This window comes from Amia ocellicauda, chromosome 5 (assembly GCF_036373705.1).
Source record: "Amia ocellicauda isolate fAmiCal2 chromosome 5, fAmiCal2.hap1, whole genome shotgun sequence".
In the NCBI taxonomy this organism is placed as follows: Eukaryota; Metazoa; Chordata; class Actinopteri; order Amiiformes; family Amiidae; genus Amia; species Amia ocellicauda.
Genome location: NC_089854.1, coordinates 36814040 through 36836864, shown reverse-complemented (window position 1 = coordinate 36836864; position 22825 = coordinate 36814040). Strand labels below are relative to the sequence as shown.

The following is a 22825-nucleotide window of genomic DNA, read 5'->3' as shown; positions in this document are numbered from 1 at the left end:
GGGTGTTCTAAAACTTTTAACCGGTAGTGTATATACATACTATACATACATTTATTTTGCACTGAAACAGCGGTCAGGAAGAGTTTTCGGCAGTGACATCACAAGTGGAACACAAAAGATCCCATAAATAAGGTGATTTATTAAGGTTACATTTTTGAAAACGATCATTCTGTTATTTGTCGGGCTCACTTCACCCCGACAGCTTTTCAAATGCTGTATAAGTCTTGATGTGGTTCATTAAGAAACGCAGATTAAAAACTATGGGCTCATTCACACTAGAGGTTTGTTTCGTATTCAGCATGGTTCAGTTAATTTGGAGAAGGGTGTGGACGACAAATTTCGATTGGCAACCGAACCGAAATGGAGACCACTGAAAGATGTGATCTCGGTCCGCTTGGCAAGAGAACTGAGTTCGGTTGGCTTGAAAAACTTGAATGTGACACTGGAAGGTCTAAGCTCTCATGCAATCAGGAAACGAACTCCACATTTCACAGAATAACGTGTAGTTTTGACTGTACAGCAGTACCAGCAAGTTAAGAGAGCATGCACATTTATATGTATCTGTTAATTTACTTATTGTTAACTGTAACATCAGTAATCTGATTCGGTATTATTTTTATTATTAATGACTTGCATACATACCAATAGTTTTCAATGTGCTATCACAACAATCTCTTTCAACAGACTGTGGTGGCATCAAATTCAACTTGTGAGTGTCATGTTTTGTTTTTTAACTTCATAACATGTAAATAACAATATAATAAAATATTATTTAATAACAGTTATATGGCTACATGCTGATATGCTTTGTGTCCTTTTTTTTTTTTTTTTTTTTTACTTGATACACAAACATTGTATGACTGTACAGTATGAAAATGTTTATTCTTATCCTTCCGAGACCAACCATTATGACTCTTAGTCAGTTATTGTTTGTTGATCTCACTCAATTGATACCGGAGCTGCAGTAGCGAGAGTGAAGTGGCACAAGAAGTGGGCTACACTTTTCTTTTTATTTTTTATTTTTTATTTTTTTATTTTTTCGGGGCATGTATGGTGGCTGAAAGGTGCTAAAATAGTTTTTTCATGTGTTCCAATGATGTGCCTTTCTCAAAGCTTCTTATTATACATACACTATACTATGTCACGGTGTTTGTTTATATATATATGCGTGTGTGTATATGTATATATATGTATATGTGTGTGTGTGTATGTATATATATATATATATATATATATATATATATATATATATATATATATATACACTCACCTAAAGGATTATTAGGAACACCTGTTCAATTTCTCATGAATGCAATTATCTAACCAACCAATCACATGGCAGTTGCTTCAATGCATTTAGGGGTGTGGTCCTGGTCAAGACAATCTCCTGAACTCCAAACTGAATGTCTGAATGGGAAAGAAAGGTGATTTAAGCAATTTTGAGCATGGCATGGTTGTTGGTGCCAGACGGGCCGGACTGAGTATTTCACAATCTGCTCAGTTACTGGGATTTTCACGCACAACCATTTCTAGGGTTTACAAAGAATGGTGTGAAAAGGGAAAAACATCCAGTATGTGGCAGTCCTGTGGGTGAAAATGCCTTGTTGATGCTAGAGGTCAGAGGAGAATGGGCCGACTGATTCAAGCTGATAGAAGAGCAACTTTGACTGAAATAAGCACTCGTTACAACCGAGGTATGCAGCAAAGCATTTGTGAAGCCACAACACGTACAACCTTGAGGCGGATGGGCTACAACAGCAGAAGACCCCACCGGGTACCACTCATCTCCACTACAAATAGGAAAAAGAGGCTACAATTTGCACAAGCTCACCAAAATTGGACAGTTGAAGACTGGAAAAATGTTGCCTGGTCTGATGAGTCTCGATTTCTGTTGAGACATTCAGATGGTAGAGTCAGAATTTGGCGTAAACAGAATGAGAACATGGATCCATCATGCCTTGTTACCACTGTGCAGGCTGGTGGTGGTGGTGTAATGGTGTGGGGGATGTTTTCTTGGCACACTTTAGGCCCCTTAGTGCCAATTGGGCATCGTTTAAATGCCACGGCCTACCTGAGCATTGTTTCTGACCATGTCCATCCCTTTATGACCACCATGTACCCATCCTCTGATGGCTACTTCCAGCAGGATAATGCACCATGTCACAAAGGTCCAATCATTTCAAATTGGTTTCTTGAACATGACAATGAGTTCACTGTACTAAACTGGCCCCCACAGTCACCAGATCTCAACCCAATAGAGCACCTTTGGGATGTGGTGGAACGGGAGCTTCGTGCCCTGGATGTGCATCCCACAAATCTCCATCAACTGCAAGATGCTATCCTATCAATATGGGCCAACATTTCTAAAGAATGCTTTCAGCACCTTGTTGAGTCAATGCCACGTAGAATTAAGGCAGTTCTGAAGGCGAAAGGGGGTCAAACACAGTATTAGTATGGTGTTCCTAATAATCCTTTAGGTGAGTGTATAGTGTGTGTATGTATATATATAATATATGTGTGTGTATGTATGTGTGTGTGTGTGTGTGTGTATGTATATATATATATATATATATATATATAGTACTGTGCAAAAGTTTCAAATATATTTTCTAAAATAGTCGTGTTAATAGATTAAATTTATATACTAAAGTGAGTGAACAGAAGAAAAATCTACATCAAATCCATATTTGGTGTGACCACCCTTTGCTTTCAAAACAGCATCAATTCTTCCAGGTACACTTGCACACAGTCAGGGATTTTTGTAGTCATATAGTCAGGTGTATGATTAAACAATTATACCAAACAGGTACTAATGAACATCAATTCAATATGTAGATTGAAACACAATCATGAACTGAAACAGAAACAGCTGTGTATGAGGAATAAAACTGGGTGAGGAACAGCCAAACTCAGCTAACAAGGTGAGGTTGCTGAACACAGTTTACTGTCAAAAGTCATACACCATGGCAAGACTGAGCACAGCAGCAAGACACAAGGTAGTTCTACTGCATCAGCAAGGTCTCTCCCAGGCAGACATTTCAAGGCAGACAGGGGTTTCCAGATGTGCTGTCCAAGCTCTTATGAAGAAGCACAAAGAAACGCACAACGTTGAGGACCGTAGACACAGCGATCGGCCAAGGAAACTTACTGCAGCAGATGAGACGCATCATGCTTACTTCCCTTCACAATCGGAAGATGTCCAGCAGTGCCATCAGCTCAGAATTGGCAGAAAACAGTGGGACCCTGGTACACCCATCTACTGTCCGGAGAAGTCTGGTCAGAAGTGGCCTTCATGGAAATCTTGCGGCCAAAAAGCCATACCTCCGACGTGGCAACAAGGTCAAGCGACTCAACTATGCACGAAAACACAGGAACTGGGGTGCAGAAAAATGGCAGCAGGTGCTCTGGACTGATGAGTCAAAATGTGTAACATTTGGCTGTAGCAGAAGGCATATACAGCGACAATCATTAAGAACTATCTTCAGCGTAAAGAAGAACAAGGAGTCCTGGAAGTGATTGAAGAAACCCTCTTAAATTGACGGAAATAGCAGCGCAGGAGTTGTGTTGCAAATGGAAAAGAAGTGTTTTATTCAGGCTGGCCCAGAAGAAGAACAGAGCGAACGCGAGGCAGTCTCAGATTCAAACCGCTTTTCTTACAGATATCTTCCGGGTTTGCATTTTTATACAGTTCTAAACAAATGGTGCATAATGTCCAATCAGCAGAGGGCCGTGTCCCGGATGTGCAAGTGGATTGGCCCTCGCTTCTCTTCTTCCTCTTCCGCCTTTGGAGGGTGGAGGTACCAAGCATCGGGGCGACATCACTGGTTCCTCTGCATAGCATTCTGGGATGCACAAAGGACTGTTTGTTTTGCATGTGGAACCAGACAAAGAAAAGTGAGTGTGCAGGAAGAGAGACAGACAGACAGAACTATACAACAACATTTTACATATTCCATTCAAAGAAATATATATACATATTCATATACATTTGAATATTTATGCAGAGCTGATATGTCATTTATTGTATTTAAATTTGACAAGACCTCAGGTCTTTCAGTGATGGTATGGCCCCCACAGAGCCCTGATCTCAACATCATCGAGTCTGTCTGGGATTACATGAAGAGAGAGAAGCAACTGAGGCTGCCTAAATCCACAGAAGAACTGTGGTTAGTTCTCCAAGATGTTTGGGCAAACCTACCTGCCGAGTTCCTTCAAAAACTGTGTGCCTAGAAGAATTAATGTTGTTTTGAAGGAAAAGGGTGGTCACACCAAATATTGATTTGATGTAGATTTTTCTTCCGTTTACTAACTTGCGTTTAGTTAATTGATAAATACAATCTATTAACATGTCTATTTTTGAAAGCATTCTTACTTTACAGCATTTTTTCACACTTTTGCACAGTACTGTATATGTTGTTTAAACTGACTTTGTTGTAATGTGTTCGAGTGCCTGAATCCGTTTTTTCCATAGTGCGGATTTCATATAGTCCTAGATTCAGAAAGAATGGTTGGGGTACTTTTGTTTCATCTTAGTAATGACGTTGAGTTGCAATATTTGATTCTTCTGATCATTGGAATTATGACCATGAAGGACCAATTTGCTAAACGGCTGAGCTGTTAGAATGGTCTGATTGTGAAACTGAGAAACCTGGCAATAGGATGCAGATTTTTGATTTTCATTCTGCCTACCATGGTATGATGTCGATTTATACATGAAAATATGACATGGTTGTGGCAGGATGACTAATGAGAAAATCTGAAATGCTGCCTGACAGTAATACAGCATGACAGGACAATCGCATCAACAAGTGTGGGTTTGGGTCAGCTGCATGTGTGAAATCTATTGCGGACAGGCCTGAAAGTAGTCTGGGGCTTCAGATTGGTTAGTTGAACAGGCCTAGGAAGAAGTCAGATTTGACCATAATGTAATTCCTTATTTTCTGCATTTTTTCATGGGCATGTGAACAGACTGTTCCAGTGGGATGAAGTAAGTCTCTGTATTTAGTCTGCAATGGGAGAGAAGGAAATGCCTTTACCTTACCTGGTCTTATGTGGAAACTGTCTTGTATGCTTTGGCACAATAGATCATCTTTGATCATCTTTCATTTGAATGTGTACTGAAACCTCCTTGAGTGAATTATCTTCATAATTCTTTCATTCATCTCCTCTCACTCTTTCTCTCTCTCTCTCTCTCTCTCTCTCTTTCTTTCTGGTCTGAAACTTTGTTTTCATCCATTTGACCTCAGAAAAGCCAAACAAGGAAACTACAGTTTAATTTAAAGTCATAGCTAAGCACCTGTGGCCCATTTGTCACGTAAAGAGAGAAAGCTGCTTTGTTTCAAAATGTTACTTTGTCCCAATACTCATAAGCTTTGACCTTCACAGCTCTTGGATTGTTGTGCAGAGAAAATGGAGTCTCTGTCTCATCTGCTTGTTCTGTCCTTAAATATACAGCAGCTATTTCCAAATGTCACTGTAAACTATACATGTACTTTGTCCATGTTAAAAATAAATAAAATATCACTGTTACATCTTCTGTGGCAATTTTGTTTTCCCCTCCCATTAAAGATGTATGTGCCGAAGTCCTTGAAATTAGATTTCAGCACACTGGAAAATGATTTTTATAGTGATATTTTCTTACACTTGAGTTATATTGAACATAAAGCTTCAGACTCAGATATACATTTTTTTATTATTTTTTTTATTCCATGGCCATACAGTTTGCTGTTGCACGAGACGTTTGCGTTACTGTACCTCTCGGGTCTGTACAGTCATCCTGGCTTTGGTGATTAGGGGATGAAACGATCAATCCCATACCAACTCATTTTTGACGAGTAATACAATTTAATTCCTAAGTTCCCTCCAGTCTGCATATTATATTGTTGGTTTATTGTAACTTAATGCTTTAAGAGTTTTTATGTCCAATGGGCTTTGGCAACAGAGAATTAAACATCAATTTTTGCAGATTTCAAAATTAAAGTAGCATAACTGTTCAATATCACTGTGCGATGATAAAGTGGCCATCACTTCTGAAATGTCCAATTTATGTCTTCGAGGGCAGTTTAGTGTGAGGAGATGGAAACGCTTGTGAAGTTTTCATTTGTATAATGCTGAAGTAGTGACAGCACTGGACTGGAATAAAGCTTCTGTAGGCCCTTAGCTATCATAGTTTCCTCATGGTACTGGTGTACCTCATGTGTACCTCATGAATGAAGGAATCTTCAGCAGTAGGAGCAGAAAATAGAATATAGCCCGAGCAACTGACTGATTGAAAACTTTGCATCATTTATCAAGAGCATCTGCACATCAGCTATATCCTTTACAGTACAGTTGCCCAGATTGCCCTGACACCAGACTGGAAAGAGCTAGCTAGGTTTTTGCTGCCAGTGTTCATCAGAACATCTACAGTGCATTCGTTTAAGTGATTAGGCTATATCACCTCAGTAGATTTCGTAATGTTTCATGACATAAGGTAACACCTGACACCTCTCATGTTTTGATTTGTCCAACACAATTGTTAGGCCCTTTGTTCTCATTATCTGCAAGTGCAAAGACTTAATCTTGTTTTATCCAGTGGCATCTGGGATTGAACTGTAATCACTGTGTAGGCTGAATTCTCCCCCGTCACATCAGCAATGCAGTTTCACACAATTCAGAATAAATCATTTTAAATATTATTTAATTGAGAGGCTCATTAACTGTCATATCTGTACGAATTGAAGATTTGCATGTTGATGAGAAATGTAATGATAAAGAAATTAAAATGTAAAATCCAATATAATACCTAGGCTAGGGTTAGGGTTAGTCTCCGAAATACTACTTCTGTTCAGGTTAGGGTTACTTTTGTACTGACTTAACTGAATCATGTGTAGATTGGTAGGGGTCTAGCCTGAAATTTTAGTGTTGCTTAGGGTGAGATTCAGTCTGCTGCTGTTAGGGCTTAAATTGTATCAAGTATGCTACTTATATAATACAGTGGTATATAGGTATAGTCTCTCCATCTGCAAGATTGCAGTGCACAATTAATTAGAAGGATTCTTAATCTGCCTTTGGTTTTAGGCTAATTAATTGCCACATCTATATGTATTGAAGATTTGGATGCTTAAAAAAACATCACGATACAAAATTCAAAGGAAATGTCCAGGAAACCTGCATTATTCAAATGGAATGACTGCTCAAATGAAAGTTAAAACATTTTTGTGCCATTTGTTTAAGGTACAGTCATCCATCTTCAATTGTAGAAAAATCCTGTGTTTTTTTTAAACGCCACCATTGGGAAATCATGACTATCTCCAAAGTGTTTTTTTTTTTTTTAACAAAACTTAATGAATCTGCATCTGTCAGTGCTCAGCATGAGAGATGTATAGGATGTGAAGATTTGATTTTCCGTAGAATTTAGGTCCACAGTAGTAGCCATAGCAGTAATTCTGATTGAAGGTATCATTCTAAATTAGCTATTTTTTATTTATCTTTCTGTGGTATACTTTTTAATGTACTGTATGTTTATTTCCTTTTCTCCCAGTTGTTATATACGTCACCGAGCACCACAATGTATACAGCTCACTTCCTCTTATAAATCCATATAGGATGTCCAATAGTACAGGTGATAATTTAAATCTTCATTAAACTTCTTACACAATTTATGTAGCCTGATATTTGACTAGGCTTATCTGTACCCATTAGAGCCAGCATTATAAGCCGTACTGTATGAATGCTTTTAACAAAGTTTAACAAATAAGTTAAACTTGAATGATAAGCCTCAAAAAATTGCGTCATACTCCATAGGTTTGTTTGAGTTTCTCCAAGGTTTTCCCACACTGTTCCCTGTTCCCACATTGTAAGAGTGGAATGGAGGCTGACCGTTTATTTGCTCAGCTTCTTTCATTTTTATTATTGTTGTTATGTTTTGCTGCCAAAGTGTAGTGTATTTGTTTTGTTTTTGACGCTGTGCACAAGCTAGTGGAACTGTGAGTCATTGCTGTGTGACCTCATGAAACAGGAAGTGGCCCACCGCCTTTCAGAACGGCATGATTTCTCCAAGGTTCTTTTTGGGGACTGGAACACTTATGAAATGATGAATGCTGGGGTAAAAAATGGTGAAGTTAACTTCTTTCTTTTCTGGAATGCTTTCAGGTTCGGAGGCGGAACAGAATGCTGCCATAAAGCTTTCCCAGGAACGTGCTGAAATCGTAGCGAAATATGACAAGGTGAGCACTGTGGTTTCATTTATTGCACGTTTACTCAGTCTTGTTTTAACAGCTAACGATTATCAAATGTTAAATCCTCCACTGACCTTTGACTTGAAATCCGTGGATATCTTGTGAATTTGGTATTTTCGGCTGGGGGGTGAGAGTTTAATCAAGTGAACTCATTATTTGGGAACAGAGAGCATGCACTATGGCAATGCTTTGCATTTTTATTATGAACCTTGTCTTGACCCAGCTGCCTGTGCCATTTTATAATACGGGAACAGTACTATTAATAACTTCTTTATTTATGTTACGGTATTTAACATTTCAATGGTTTGCTTCCGCTTGAACAAAAAAGCACTGCTTCTGAGCTGTAGACCCAGGCTGTGAAATGCAATGTTTGTTGATGTTCATATAGCTTTCCTGGGGTAACATGGTTTGTGACTGGCATGGCTGTTCTTGTAAGCTGATTGGCGTTCGGGAGCAGTAAGTGTTGATGTACAAAGGGGAAGGTCAGCCCAGAATTAACACACTGCCTATGGAGGCTGCTAGTAGGGGGAACGCAGAAAGGACTCGGATCCAGCTCAAGGGCTGCATTTTCATAGGAAGAGGTAAGTTACAAATTCTGGTACGAGAGAAATCGGGTACCTTTGGCACCGATGCCACATGCAACATAGAGTAAGAAGCCTGCCTTACAGAACAATAAACCTACCTGACAAAAACCCATGACACTCATAAAAACAATATAACAAAAAAAGAACAAATACTTAACTTTGTGTTTTGGGATTTCCAGTGTTTTCAAGGGGAAATTGTTGTGTAAAAAAAAAAAAAAAAAAAAAAGGACCAGTTTGAGATTACAGGAATATTAGAAATTGAGTTTCTGCATTTAAAGTGTAACATTTTCTGAAATAATAAGTGGTGCTTGTGGAATGCCTTGGCTGTAAACAATATTTCGATTTCTAACACTGCATCAGACAAATGCTAAAAAACTAAGTACCAGTTTTTGTAATATAAGCATTCCAATAAAAATATATATTATAGACTGTAAATTTAGAATTCCACCATTAAACATATGCAGATCAGTTTTTTTTTTTAATAGTTCTATTAATATGTAGAACTAAATAAATTAAATGAATAACATATCAGAAATGGCATAAATCTGTATGGTAGAGAAATCCCAAAAAATCCATGATCAGACTCCATATATGATCCAACAACATAGCAGCATAACACAATCCATCTTCATGTAATGCTCTTAATTTGCTTAATAACACCCTTTGCTCCAAAGCACTGGGCTTTAGAGGCTGTCACCATGAGTATTGCTTTTGAAACATCCACTTAACTATGAAGATGTTATCTCTTGGCACATTCCTTCTTGCTAAGTCAGAGTGATATATCTGGACACACCCATCATCTTAAAAGGCAAAGCTCAAACACCCTCTGTTGTTCAAGAGGACCAATGTGTGTGTGGTCTTTGTGCATAAACGACTGGCAGGCGCTGTAGCTTCCTTCGGCCCCCTCGTTTACACGCTGCGGAAGCATTGTTTCACTGCAAGAAATCAGGAAGTGGCTGTATTGATATGGACTTTGAAGGGGATTATATCAAAAGTTCAAGCCACACGCTGATAGAAAACTCTGTGCCACTTTATTTGTCAGATGCTGCAGCTTCTTATAAATATAACCCCTTATCAAGTTTGAGCCTGTAGTTTTGTCTTTGTCAAAGTTTTGGTTTTAATCCAGCCCTTTCTCCCATTTCTGTTTTGGGCACTGAAGAAGTCAGGCAGGGTCTGGCATCTGTGCACATCTTAAAATTTGGGTGGGTTTCAGTTCACTACCAACCTCTATACAGTGTGCAAAGTGATCCACATATTGGGGAATCTAATGTCCAGTAAAAGCAGCCGTGGACGGCCTCGCAGAACATCATGTTATCTATTTGATGGAAGCAGTGCAATTGATCAAATGATGCCCGTTTGACTCCATGCAACTGCTGTTATTTCCAAAGTTGTCAGATGTGTGCGATTTAAAACCTGTAACCCGCGCTTCGGTGTGTTCCATAGTTACCCTGTCCTGAAGAGAGAAAGGAAATCTTGGCAGACCATATCAACTTATTGACCGGGAAGCATGGTGGTGGTGGCGATGTCAGGTTCACACTTAAATATAGGCCAAATGGGGCAGTATTGCTATTTGAGTGTTCATAATGTATGGTCTCCAAGGTTTTACAATAACTCAATACCTTCCTTAATACTGAATTCCCCCTTTATTTCATTTGATGTGTGTAGTGTTTTTTTTTTTTGTACTCTTATGTGGAATATAACTTGTTTGTCTGTCAGTATGATGGATTGTCACAGAAGAACACGCAATGTGAATGTCTGTACAAACCTACTTTATGGAGCACAGAATTTAGACCTTTCATATAGAAAATGTAATGCTTGTGGGGATATTTGTCCCCCCTATTAACAGATGGAAAATGAACAGAATTTATAGATAATGTAACTAGAAAGACGACAACAACACCTTTTTTTTCCCCTATAGAAAAAGTATATATATTGAATGAAACTGACATAGGAGCAATCTTGTGGAGATGCTTAAAGGGGTCAATATGAGCAAAGCAAACGGCAAATAATTTTACCAGCGCAGCAGCTGAAGCTTAACAAGAAAATATAATAACCATTCCCTCATTATACATCCATTATGTGCAAGAATTGCAGGCACACATTTACATCAAGGGTGCATCCACTCAAACAGCTGATGAAAAGTTGTCTTTCACGACCTCCTGCCTAACATTATCAAATTACTCCATGAGAGCCCAGCTGGGGTTTCCAAATGCAGCCTTCTGCATTTATACACTTACTGTTTATTGTTTTTTTGCCACCTTCTTCAGATTAGCTCTCTTTTTAAAATAAATAACTCAATAAAAAGCTGATTGATTAGTATTGGTCACGAGAAAGCTGGGGTATAGTTGCTGATGGGTATTCATACGTACCTTCTTCCTAATTCCATGCAGAGAAAATGATGTTAATCTATCTTTGATGCACCACTGTTCAGCGATTTTAGTGAAACTAAACGGGTCGGTTCAAGGGCACAACCTCCAGATCGCAACAGCGCTTAGTTAATTACTGAATCTGACGCACAGTCTCGTTGTGTTAATGATAAAAACTGCCATGTAGCTCCAGACTCCGTGGAGACTTCATTAGACTGACTAATGTCCATAACATAATAACAGGGCAGAGAAGGAAATTATTAAACTGACACCTTGCTAATTATCTTTAAATAGGTTTTTTTTTTTTTTTATACATCTGGATCGGGAACTTCTTAGTCACAATATTTGTCTTTCTGTGGATGTATTATTATTGTATTTGTTCTTTGTACGACTCGTTTTAATCATGAATCCAGCAGAGGACCGGTTCTTTGGAATATGTTGTGAAATGTTTACTGAGTAATAAAGAGGAATTTGTGGTGGCATCTTACTGAAATTGCTGTGGTTGTTTCTTACCCAGGACTTTTACGACCCACACAACTGAGAAATACACATTCCAGTTCCATTTTCATAGCAGGTTCCAGGCTTCAAGTTTAGTATTAAAAAAATAATAAAATAAATCTGTTTAGGTAGTGTAATCTCTCCAAATATTATTAATCCTCCATAACATTGAAGTCGTTCATCTCTCCTACTTTTCCCTGCTTTCCTAGATATGTTTACTACTTAATATGGAGGAAAAACACTTTTTAAAGTTCTGCATGGTCTCAGAAATCAAGGTGTTTGTCCCAAGATGTTTAGGATTATTGAACTATGATTAATGTTCAATATTTTTAATTCCCTTTCAGGGAAAAGAAGGAGCCATAGTTGAACCCTGGGAGGATGCCAACTTTCACCTGTATAAAGTCATCGACAGATTTGGATTTCTACAGTAAGAGATGGGTCTTTTGTTTTTCTATCAGAAGTTGTAATATCCTTTGTTTCTTAGTAGCATTGTCAGCTAATTGGAGGAAAGTTGTTTGAGTTTTCTGCAAAATCCTGTTCTTTGATTTGTTGTTATTTTTTCCACATAGAAAAGGATCTTCTGCCCTATGTGTGATCCCTATACTTAGATGAAATGCTAAATAAGACCTGAGTTGTTGTAATGATTTCAAAAGGGCTACTTTTGGTTCTTTTCCAGTCTGTTAAAGTCTACTGTTGAAATGAAAACATGTATTTACCTTCAGCTAGATAAACAAATGTGCGTTTCAGGTTATCCTGGAAAAGAAAAGGTGAGTATGTATTTAGAGAGTACACACTTTTTAAAAACTAAAAACATTTAAAATGTCTACTATGTCAGTTAACCTTTACTCAATGTTCACAGAATATCTTCAGTGTTCAATTTTTATCCACACACCTTGCAAACACCATCTAACCTGTGTACATGACCACAAAATTTAAAGCTAGATAACAAAATGTCCTGCCATGTAGGGAACATTGCCGTATGTTTCATGAAAAAGATTGCATCAGTTTCTTTGCTCTGTGCGGTTCCTGCGACAGATGACCCCGGTCAGGAATGTAGTTAATTATTTTAGCGGTTGGAAGTCATCTTCCATAAGAGTGTGGCAGGAACAAATGGCTTTTAATAACTGAGCAGGTGAAAATCAATATGTCTTTATTTACTTCGAGTTTGTGCCCCAGTCCCTGATTTAGCAAGCCTCCAAAGTCCAGGGCTGCTGCTGAAAAGGCTTTAGTACAAACCTCTTATTGCCCCACTGCAAACGACATAATAAACACCATTAGTTAAATGTTTGCTTTCCCTTTTGTCTTTATCCTGTGTTTCTGCTAGTGTTGCATTTTAGATTGCAATTAGTTATAAATATGCAAATGTAGCTGTTTTGAGTTGTACAAAGACCGAGTGTTTAGCCTGTTATTTCCATTTTTTTTTTTTTTTTGTTCTCCATCTTCCCCTCACCTCTTTGCAATTTGCAAGCCAGCATTTTCTTTGGTTTAACTTGTTTTATCCAGCATTTATATCATTTTTTTCATGTGCATGTGTTTTTTTGTTGTTGTTTAAATTCACCATAGAAATCTTCATTCTGGGACCGGCAATCATTTAATGTAATCTTCAGTAAGAAAGGGTGTAGCCATAGACAGACACACTCATCCTGATTTAATCTGTGTTTGGGTCTGAGGGAAAGGAACGGAAACTGGACAAATTAGGGAGAAGGTCACAAACCCGAAACCTATGTACCGTAGGATAATGACTCAAGATTATCAGTGAAAAACAGCCTGCTGTGATACAAACATTATGTTGAGCATCTGCAACAGTTATCTGTAACTGGAACAGAAATCCATCTACTGTAAAAACGTACAAATATACAAGCAAGCAGAAAATCCCAAGGATTGAATAGCCACAGAACATTGTAGCAGCTGCAGCTGCTCATAAAGGAAGATTATTATTTTTTAATCTACAGGCTTTTGTTACATATTCTTTGTTATTCAAGACACCCTTTTGTGGGGGTTGTGTGTGAAATATGTGATGTTTATTCAGGGGTTTTCAATGTTTCCTGAGAGAGGTGCAGGTGCAGGGGAAGTACCTCAGACAGGAGTACTTTTTTTGATCAGCTCAGGTTAGCAGCTGCAAATTATGCACAAGCCAGTACTTGAGTCTGGACAGGAAACTGGGGCTGAACGTTACTTTCACTCTGACATTGCCACTGGAATAGTGCAGGCCACAGCAGACAGGATTTTAAGATTTTGTATATGGCTACAAGACCTTGATCTGTGTCTGCAATTTACCTTTTCTGGTAAACTTCGACCATATTAGCTTTCGGTCATAATAAGGTTTTAATTGTATTCTCTTTACTGCCCTGTTATTGAGAAGGGATGCAAAGTAGTCCCGGCTCTTCAAAGTTCAGTTGAGGACATCTGCAATCAGGTGCTATTTTTTTTTCTGTAGGTACATATCATGTGTAATGAAAAAACTTTGTGCAAAGGGTTTTGTGTGCATTTTAATACCACCTGAGCTGATGGTTTATAGTCCATATTCAGGTAAATTTTCCTATAAAATATTTAAATTTGATGTGAATTACATGCATGTATCAGCGCAGGTTTTGCCACATCAGTTTATATTAAAAAAAACATGCAGTTTCACATTACATTCAAACACCAGGCTGGGCAGGAGATTTATTTATGGTGCTGGTTTTGAAGAAGAAAAACAAGGGTTTCATATGGCACAAACCTGAGCACCAGGTTATTTTGGTATGTGTAAGACATAAGATAGATGTTTAAAAAAACATCATCAAAAACAGACTGCTATTCCACAGGAAGTCAGGGAAATATAATCAAAACCAAAGCAGTGAAGTCAGGGCACTTCCTGTGGGTGAGAGCCATCTGCTGATGGGCAAAAGAGCAGAGCTGACTTGTTATTTCTCTCTACTGTATCATTTTAAGTTTTTGGGACCTGAAAGAGTTTTAGCTGATCAGATAAAATCTTAATAGATTTTCCTTTGCTGTTAAGTCCTATCAAGTCATCTCTAGTCATGAATATGCCCTATAAGGGTTTGGGAATATGCCTCTGAAGGCTGCCTCACATTGTTGAAGAATCAATGGTATCAATTTCATTATGCACCAGAGACCAGGAATGTCACAGTTTCTCCCAAATAGGATACTTGAAATTACAAAAAATAACCGTCAGCACACACCAAAGAGCTTTGCCAGACACCATTGAATTGACACTTTTCTTTAAAAGGGTGCCTGTAGTGAAATCGTGAATAGTTTCCTGTGAAAGTTGGTATTCTTCAATTTTAAAATCTTTTTAGCAGGTTTTCTTGTCAGTTTTAAAAGCTTTATAACTAGTAAAACATTGTAAAGTTTGATTAATGTCAGATACAAATATCTTAATTTGTTATTTCCTGTTTGTCTAGCAGTGTTTAGGTTGCTCCCACTAAGTGTCAACAGGAAGTTTAACTCCGGGACTGATAGTGAAGCACTGCAGATGAATTTCCGAAGTCCCTTTTCAATATTTTAACTTTGTATCAGTTTATTCAGAACTATTTTTTATAGTATGAAGTATATCATACATGTATCCATCCCTATCGGTTTCTGATTATTATCCCCCACTGGAACCAGCCCTGTTTTTGGTCTTTGCTGTATTTTTGCTGTATAATTTTAAATGAGCAGAGAAATTCACAAACAGATGTTTTGTGTTTAGTTTGAAAAGCAAGTTTATTGGAAGGACAAATCTTAAACTTGTCATTGTTGTCAATAAAGATGCCATCTGATCCGTTACCAAATACGTCAAATTATTTGAAATAGTCAATCCTTTAAATCAAGAGCTACTTATGGAAAACAATAAATAATGGAAATGGAAGACGATGATGATGATAATGGCATCCTTCCATAATTTTCAAGTTTTTTGCTTATTTGGAAAAAAGTGTTGCTGTTTCTCAGTCGAGAATAATAAACAAACAAGGCTTTTGAAATTCGAAAAATGTTTTGAGCAGGTTGTTTTTGTCTTTACCTAAATGGAACTTACTCTTCCCTCCCCTCATAGCACAAATGAGCTTCCTTCATATGATTCCATCGAGGAAAAGGTAAGTAAATCCACTTTTACTCTAAAGCTACAGTTCTATGCCAGAAGCATTGATAGAAAAAAATCTGCCTTGTGCTTTAAGACTTTAGAAGACAATCATGCTCTCCTCATTGTTATTCTTATTTATTAGCTGATGCCCTTATCCAGAGTGACCTACAGTTTACACAAGAAGCATTTTAAAGCATTACACAAGTGCAGTAATGCAATCCATACAAAATACAAATGAAGGCCCTTTGCTGTTTAGTTTCGGTTAATTGTAAACTATTTTGAGGGTAACTTCTGCTTGTGAGTGAGGAGATCCTCAGTGAACTCAGTTCACTCAGTGAACATAACAAGTGGGTGGTGAATCCAAAAGGCTTGGCCCAGGATGACCTGTCTTTGCTTCGCCCCGCCTTGTTTTGGATCATTGTACTAAGATGCAGCGGCCTAGTACTCGTGTGAGGAGTATGGTGTCCCCTGTGGTTCACTGCCAAGACTGGGCCCAGATCTTTGGCCTCCCCCTTGCCTACAATCTACAGAGAGCACTGACACCTTTGTATCTGAAGTCACAGGGTGAGCAGCTGTGCGTGAGGAAAGTGTGTGAGCTACTCTGCCTGTTACATCAATATGGCCTTCACATGGGGAAGAATAAGACTACCATTCCAAGCAAACACACAGTAGAGAGATGTACAAGGGCCGTTTCTGTTGTGTAGAGGAGGCTCATTCAAAAAAAGAACAAAATGAATAAAGATTTGAACACATCCTTCAGTGTTTCAGTTGAAGTGAATAACCCGCCCATCATTTTGCTTTTGTTTGTTTTCAGCAAAAACATCAGGAAGTTGAAAGGACCACCAAATGGTTGAAAATGATCAAAAGCTGGGATAAATATAAAAACAGTGAAAAGGTAAGTAAAGTCTAATAAGAGTCTTCTTCCCACACATTTCCAGTGGTTTGCTGCAGCCGAGCTCAGCGGGGACATCAGGGGCCAAGGAGCAGGGTTTGAAAACCACTGCACCACGTCAGAAGCTTGTTTATGTCTTCTAATGGGAAATCAGAGGAACCTACCATATCCCTGACAAAAGGTGCAGAGCTGGTATTAAGCACAAAATAGGCTGTATATATACTAGGGTACAGAAATCACAAGCACTATTACTATAGTATCTTTAATAGCAGGTAGAGGTATTACACTTGAATCTAAAGGTAGAGCAAAGCTCACAAGCAGGCTTGACGATACTCCAAAGCAATTAACAAAACCTAATGAGGATTCAAATACTGCAATGCAGGATTGAAATGGAAACTATCAGATGGTTGAAATGTATGTACTTTTCCTGTAAAGCCAGTATGTATTTTTTCTTGATTTTATGGGAATGACAATGGTAAAAATAAGCATAAGCAGGCACTGTGACTTAAAAAAAAAAGTTTCACTTATTTGAACATAGTTGAACTCAGGAAAACAAAGAAAACTTGAATTGAAAATAAAAGTTGGGCATTGTTCAATAGGTGCCTTGGCAGTACATTTATGAAGGATCTATTTTTTGTCTTCTTTTTTTCCCCTTCTATAATAAAAATAGAAAATTGACATTGCCAGACATTTGGAGATTGCTGGAGCTGGAGTATTTAGCTCCAGTAAAGAACGTGATGATCTGTGTGTGTGTGTTGGGGGGGGGGTTATCTTCATGTAATTCCCCCCTTCATTTACAAACCGCATTGAAGATGTCTTGTTCTACTTCTGCCACTTGTTGTCAGATAGCCTTGAGATTCTCTAGGCTATCAAATATTTTATTCAAAGAAAGTAGTTTATAAATCTTTTATCCAAAGCTTTCCTCTACTTATTCTTCTGACCAATTATAAAGTGGTTATGACTTCCCTACAGAAAGCAGAAAATGAAATGGTGTGATCTGTGTTGACATCTGATTGTCATAAAGGGAAATGAGGTTCTTGACGATGAATGATTTAAAAGAATGTCCATGGTTTATACACATACACCCTCTAAAAAGGGAAGGTTCATAGCTAGTAATGTTTTTTTATATATATATTCCTTTGTCACCACAGTCATAAACAAAACAGTTTTTGGCAAAACATGTGATTTGTAGCAGTGAAGGGAAAACATCTCATAAATACTTTTTGTATACATTAATATTGAGGTGGTCTTTTACTCAAGGTTGCGCCAATTACAATATATTGCTGTGTTCATGCCTTCTAGCTCAGGCAGTTTTCTGGAACTCCTTAATGAGGGGAAAAAAAACAAGCAGTTGTAGCAATTAGGTCACTAATTGCTCTCTAATTAGAAAGCTGTTGTTGCTGTAATTATATTCTACGTCTACGACGTGATCAGTACAGCAATCATATTGTATTGTAGGAAAGGGAAGGACAACAATGTACTTATTTATATGTACGCATGTATATTCCCTATCATATTCTGATTTTCAGTGGTTGGCTGAATCAGCCTACTGTCTCAGCAGTTTTATGTATTTAAGTCTAATGGGGGAAAGGAGTTTAAGAAAGGCATGATGATTCAGATTAAAGTCAATCGATTTACAGTACAGAATCTCCTAATTTATATCCATGGTGAATGCAATTGGTTGGAATGCTTAATGGTTATAAACAGTCAATTGATTGCTTTGGCTGCAATGCCTCTCTGACACACATTCATATACTCTGCCTGCATGTCCTTTCACATCAACAGTTATCTCAAACCGTAGATCTTCCTAGGCAGGTTTATTTTAATGGTCTAATAAAGCAAAGTAATTAGTGATAGCGGTGTCTGCACTGTTTCAGCAACTTTGTATTATCTCTGCATTGTCCTGTCCATCACGTGATACAAGAATGAGACGTCTGTGGAGTTTGCAGAAAAGCTTGGGATTAGATTTGTCCCCCACCCTCCTCCCTCTGAAAATAAACCAGAGATAAAGATGAGTGTACAATGTAAATATAAGTCCATGGATGATTTTGCCTTTTTGTTTCTTTTAGTTTGTTACAGATTTATAGTTTGTTACAGGGCCTTCTGGAGAAACAGAATACAGGATCCCTATGTTTGGTGAAAAGGTTTTTCCCCAAAGTAAAAAAAAAACTTGTCGTTAAACCACGAAGCCTCATCTATCAGTGTATTGTGGTTTCTTTGAATTCGTTATCCTAGGTGGGTGAGTGATGCTAAATGTAAAATAGGATCCCAAACTTCTAGTAAAAACCTGATTTAAAATTCAATAAACAACCGGAATAAATAGTGGGGAAGAAGTGCAGATAAGGTTCAAAGTGGGTTCATTAGACTTCATGAAATACTTTACAGTCCAATCATTGCAGATACACCCATTTTCTAGAAAGATAGATAGCTTTTTCACATGTACAATTCATAACAAAACCTGTAAACCTCAATCACACTGTACACTGTACGGATGATACAGAATTGTTTTTCATTGTTTTCTACAATGTATGCTGCAGCTACAGCTCTTAGAAAAACAAGTGACAGTGTAGTATACCTCTAAACAACCTTATTTTGTCTAATATAAAGCATTTTTAATTATTTTCCAGACCACACTGGTTACAAGGAAACTGCACAGAACTGTATGTACTTTAAGCATACTTAATCAGGGGGTAGTGTTGAAGAACATTCTATCTTTGTAGTGTTCAGTACTGCTGCCTTCATATACTTAATGGAGAACACCTGCTTTTTCAGCATAGAAATCTTTGACTTTTGACATTCCTTGGCCTAGAACAAAGTTTTGCTTATACTTTCTCTCTGTCTACCAAGATCAGTTCCCTGCTCAGAGCTACGTTCATGTGAAAGACCAGCGTGTTTTTCAGACAGGCGGTGATCCTAACCAGATTGGAAACACTTGCATCTTAATACTCCCTGCCATCTGTCACATAGGTATCCGTGAAGGGTAAAAAAAAAAAAAAAAATACAGAAACCAACAGCAGCTGCAAAATTACTTTATTGGCTTGGTAATGGGAAAATGTATTACATTTAAGTACCAAATAAGGTAATTGTATTGTAATCTTTCCTTTTATTGGGTTCCCTCCTTGTGAACCTTAACCAGGGATGCATAAGAGCAAGAGTCTTTTCTCATTACTGGCAAAAGCAGAACATCGTCTCTGGGTAATATAGTTGACCTGTGACATCTGCTGCAAATGGGATTTTGCAATTCAAGTGAAAGTTACTAAGTAAATAACATGTCTACTTTCTGGCTTATATTAACTGGGTAATTTACAATCTGTCACTCTGATGAAAACTGGTTCTTAATCTTGACCATTTTGTGTTGTTGTTATGTTTTTCTTATTTATAGCCCTAATTCTGCTGTGTTGCAAGACTCCCAACTGCAAATGAAGCTTTGTTACCATCACCCCCCTGTTAAGCATCTAGATAAATCATGTCTTTTCTAGTAACAGAAACCCATAGCAATTCCACAGGACAACGGAACTATGTCTGATTGCAAATAAGCAATAAAATGTGACTGAGGTGTATAAGTTTGCATCTGAAGTCGTTTTTAACATTGCCGCTGCAGTTGCACATGGTTTAAAAGTGGCTTCCAAGCTGTAATTTCTCATCATAGATTTATTTTGAATAAATCTGCAACTGGCAGTAATTGCACAGCATGAGCTATAGTGCATGTCGTTTCTTAACTTTCATCAAAATTTCGCCTATACAGCAGGGGGTCCAGAGACGTTTTAATGTCTTTTTGCACAGTCCATTTTAATTATCCAAACAGAAACTGGTATGTGCAGCCTACTCTCAAAAATGCCAGAGACCCAGACTTGTTTTCTTCTATAAAGCGCTATTTCTGCCTTACCAAATGTGTTGAAATCCTTAGTGAAAACATTAGGCAAATCTTTAGGAAATCTGCAGGCTTTGAATTGTGGCGATAGGGCAGATTTTAATTAGCTGCTGATCAGATCATCAAAATATCAAAGGACTGTTTACTGCTGGTAAAAAAAAATTATGGATCAGTATATGATTAGCTCAAATAAAAGCAGCCAAAGTCTTTAATGCCAATCCTGGGATTACTACCAGTGATTACTACCAGCACTACACTGTACGTTCGTTACAGATGTCTGCTCTGGCTTCAGACACACGGCTCCTCCTGGGTGCAATTTATAACCATACTGCAGCTTGTAATGTCTGGTAATTTTCTCTTGTTGCATTTCATTACGAGATCATAATGAGTAATGGTCTACTGTGGCTTTGCCTTTGTGGACATGTGTGAAGGAAGGGGGGAAGTACAGTGGCAATCATTCACTAAGCATTGGTATTGTACCCCTTTCAGAAAGAGTGTCCTGCATTTCAGGCAACACCCTGTCATAGTGCATCTGTAAAAGAAGGACCTCATCCTCAAATGCATCAAACAAACATGGTGTGTGTGCATGTGTGTGTGTCTCTCCAATCATTACATATCATGCAAACTATTGAGTCATATTATCAGTGCATTATTGCAACACTTTAGTTACAAAGTCTCTACACTGACTATATAAACCTTCAGGGACAAAATATTGAGTGAATCGCTGGCTCTGTATGTCACAATGTAAACATTTAACTGTGCTGTGCAGTACAGCTGATAATTTACTGCCATTGGCTGGTTTACCCACTTTATTAAAAATAAATAATTTATTGAAAAAATACTGCTGACTTTTTCCTTCGGGAGATTTAACTGTTTGGAATTGAATTGTGATGCACAGCCATAACTGTTAAATGTTTAATAAAATCATTTGATTTATACAACACTTTAAGCAGCAGAAGCCTCTTGATATCTGGCTAAGCCACTTCTGCTGGAAGCTTGCAGCCCAACATGTTGCCGAGTGGAATCAGCAAATGGACAGATCTAGATTTATCCCTGAAGGAACAGCTGCAGCAACAGCAGTGTACAAGCAAGTGTAGGAACTGACCATTTTGTTTTGCTTGTGTATGTGTGTATTTAACAACCTTCATGTGTGAAAAAACACACATGAAGCAGGGCCTCACAACACAGTCAAAATAAAGTTGATCAATGTGTTGATCAATAGAGGCAAGGGATAAATACATACAGTACTGTGCAAAACTTTTAGTCAGGTGTGAAAAAATGCTGTAAAGTAAGAATGCTTTCAGAAATAGACGTTAATAGATTAGGTTTATCAATTAACTAAATGTAAAGTGAGTGAACTGAAGAAAAATCTACATCAAATCAATATTTGGTGTGACCACCCTTTGCCTACAAAACAGCATCAGTTCTTCTAGGTACACTTGCACACAGTTTTTGAAGGAATTCGGCAGGTAGGTTGTCCCAAACATCTTGGAGAATTAACCACAGTTCTTCTGTGGATTTAGGCAGCCTCAGTTGCTTCTCTCTCTTCATGTAATCCCAGACAGACTTGATGATGTTGAGATCAGGGCTCTGTGGGGGCTATCACTTCCAAGACTCCTAGTTCTTCTTTACGCTGAAGATAGTTCTTAATGACTGTCGCTGTATGTTTGGGGTCATTGTCATGCTGCAGAAATGCAGCCCCAGACTTCCAAGGAACCTCCACCGTGCTTCACTGTTGCCTGCAAACACTCATTGATGTACCGCTCTGCAACCCTTCGGCAAACAAACTGCCTTCTGCTACAGCCAGATATTTCACATTTTGACTCATCAGTCCAGAGCACTTGCTGCCATTTTTCTGCACCCCAGTTCCTGTGTTTTTGTGAGTCGATTGGCCTTGTTGCCACGTCGGAGGTATGGCTTTTTGGACGCAAGTTTCCAAAAAGGCCACTTCTGACCAGACTTCTCTGGACAGTAGATGGGTGTACCAGGGTCCCACTGTTTTCTGCCAATTCTGAGCTGATGGCACTGCTGGACATCTTCTGACTGTGAAGGGAAGTAAGCATGATGCGTCTTTCATCTGCTGCAGTAAGTTTCCTTGGCCGATCACTGCGTCTACGGTCCTCAACGTTGCCCGTTTCTTTGTGCTTCTTCAAAAGAGCTTGGACAGCACATCTGGAAACCCCTGTCTGCCTGGGAGAGATCTTGCTGATGAACTTGTCTTGTTGCTGTGCTCAGTCTTGCCATGGTACAAAATATTTTTGTCTACTCATTGCTAGGGCTGCTCGATTATGGCAAAAATAATAATTCACGAATATTATGGTGAATATTGAGACAT

General features: G+C 38.2%; 1 protein-coding gene across 2 annotated transcripts in view; it reads left to right on the top strand.

Moving 5' to 3' along the window:
- Positions 1–22825, top strand: part of usp6nl (USP6 N-terminal like) — an 81928-nt gene that overhangs the window by 36649 nt on the left and 22454 nt on the right. For both annotated transcript variants that reach the window (XM_066705052.1, XM_066705051.1), the window contains 4 exons: positions 8134–8207; positions 12012–12094; positions 15701–15740; positions 16542–16622. In XM_066705052.1, the coding sequence (XP_066561149.1) occupies positions 8134–8207; positions 12012–12094; positions 15701–15740; positions 16542–16622 (278 nt within the window). The remainder of the gene's footprint in view (positions 1–8133; positions 8208–12011; positions 12095–15700; positions 15741–16541; positions 16623–22825) is intronic.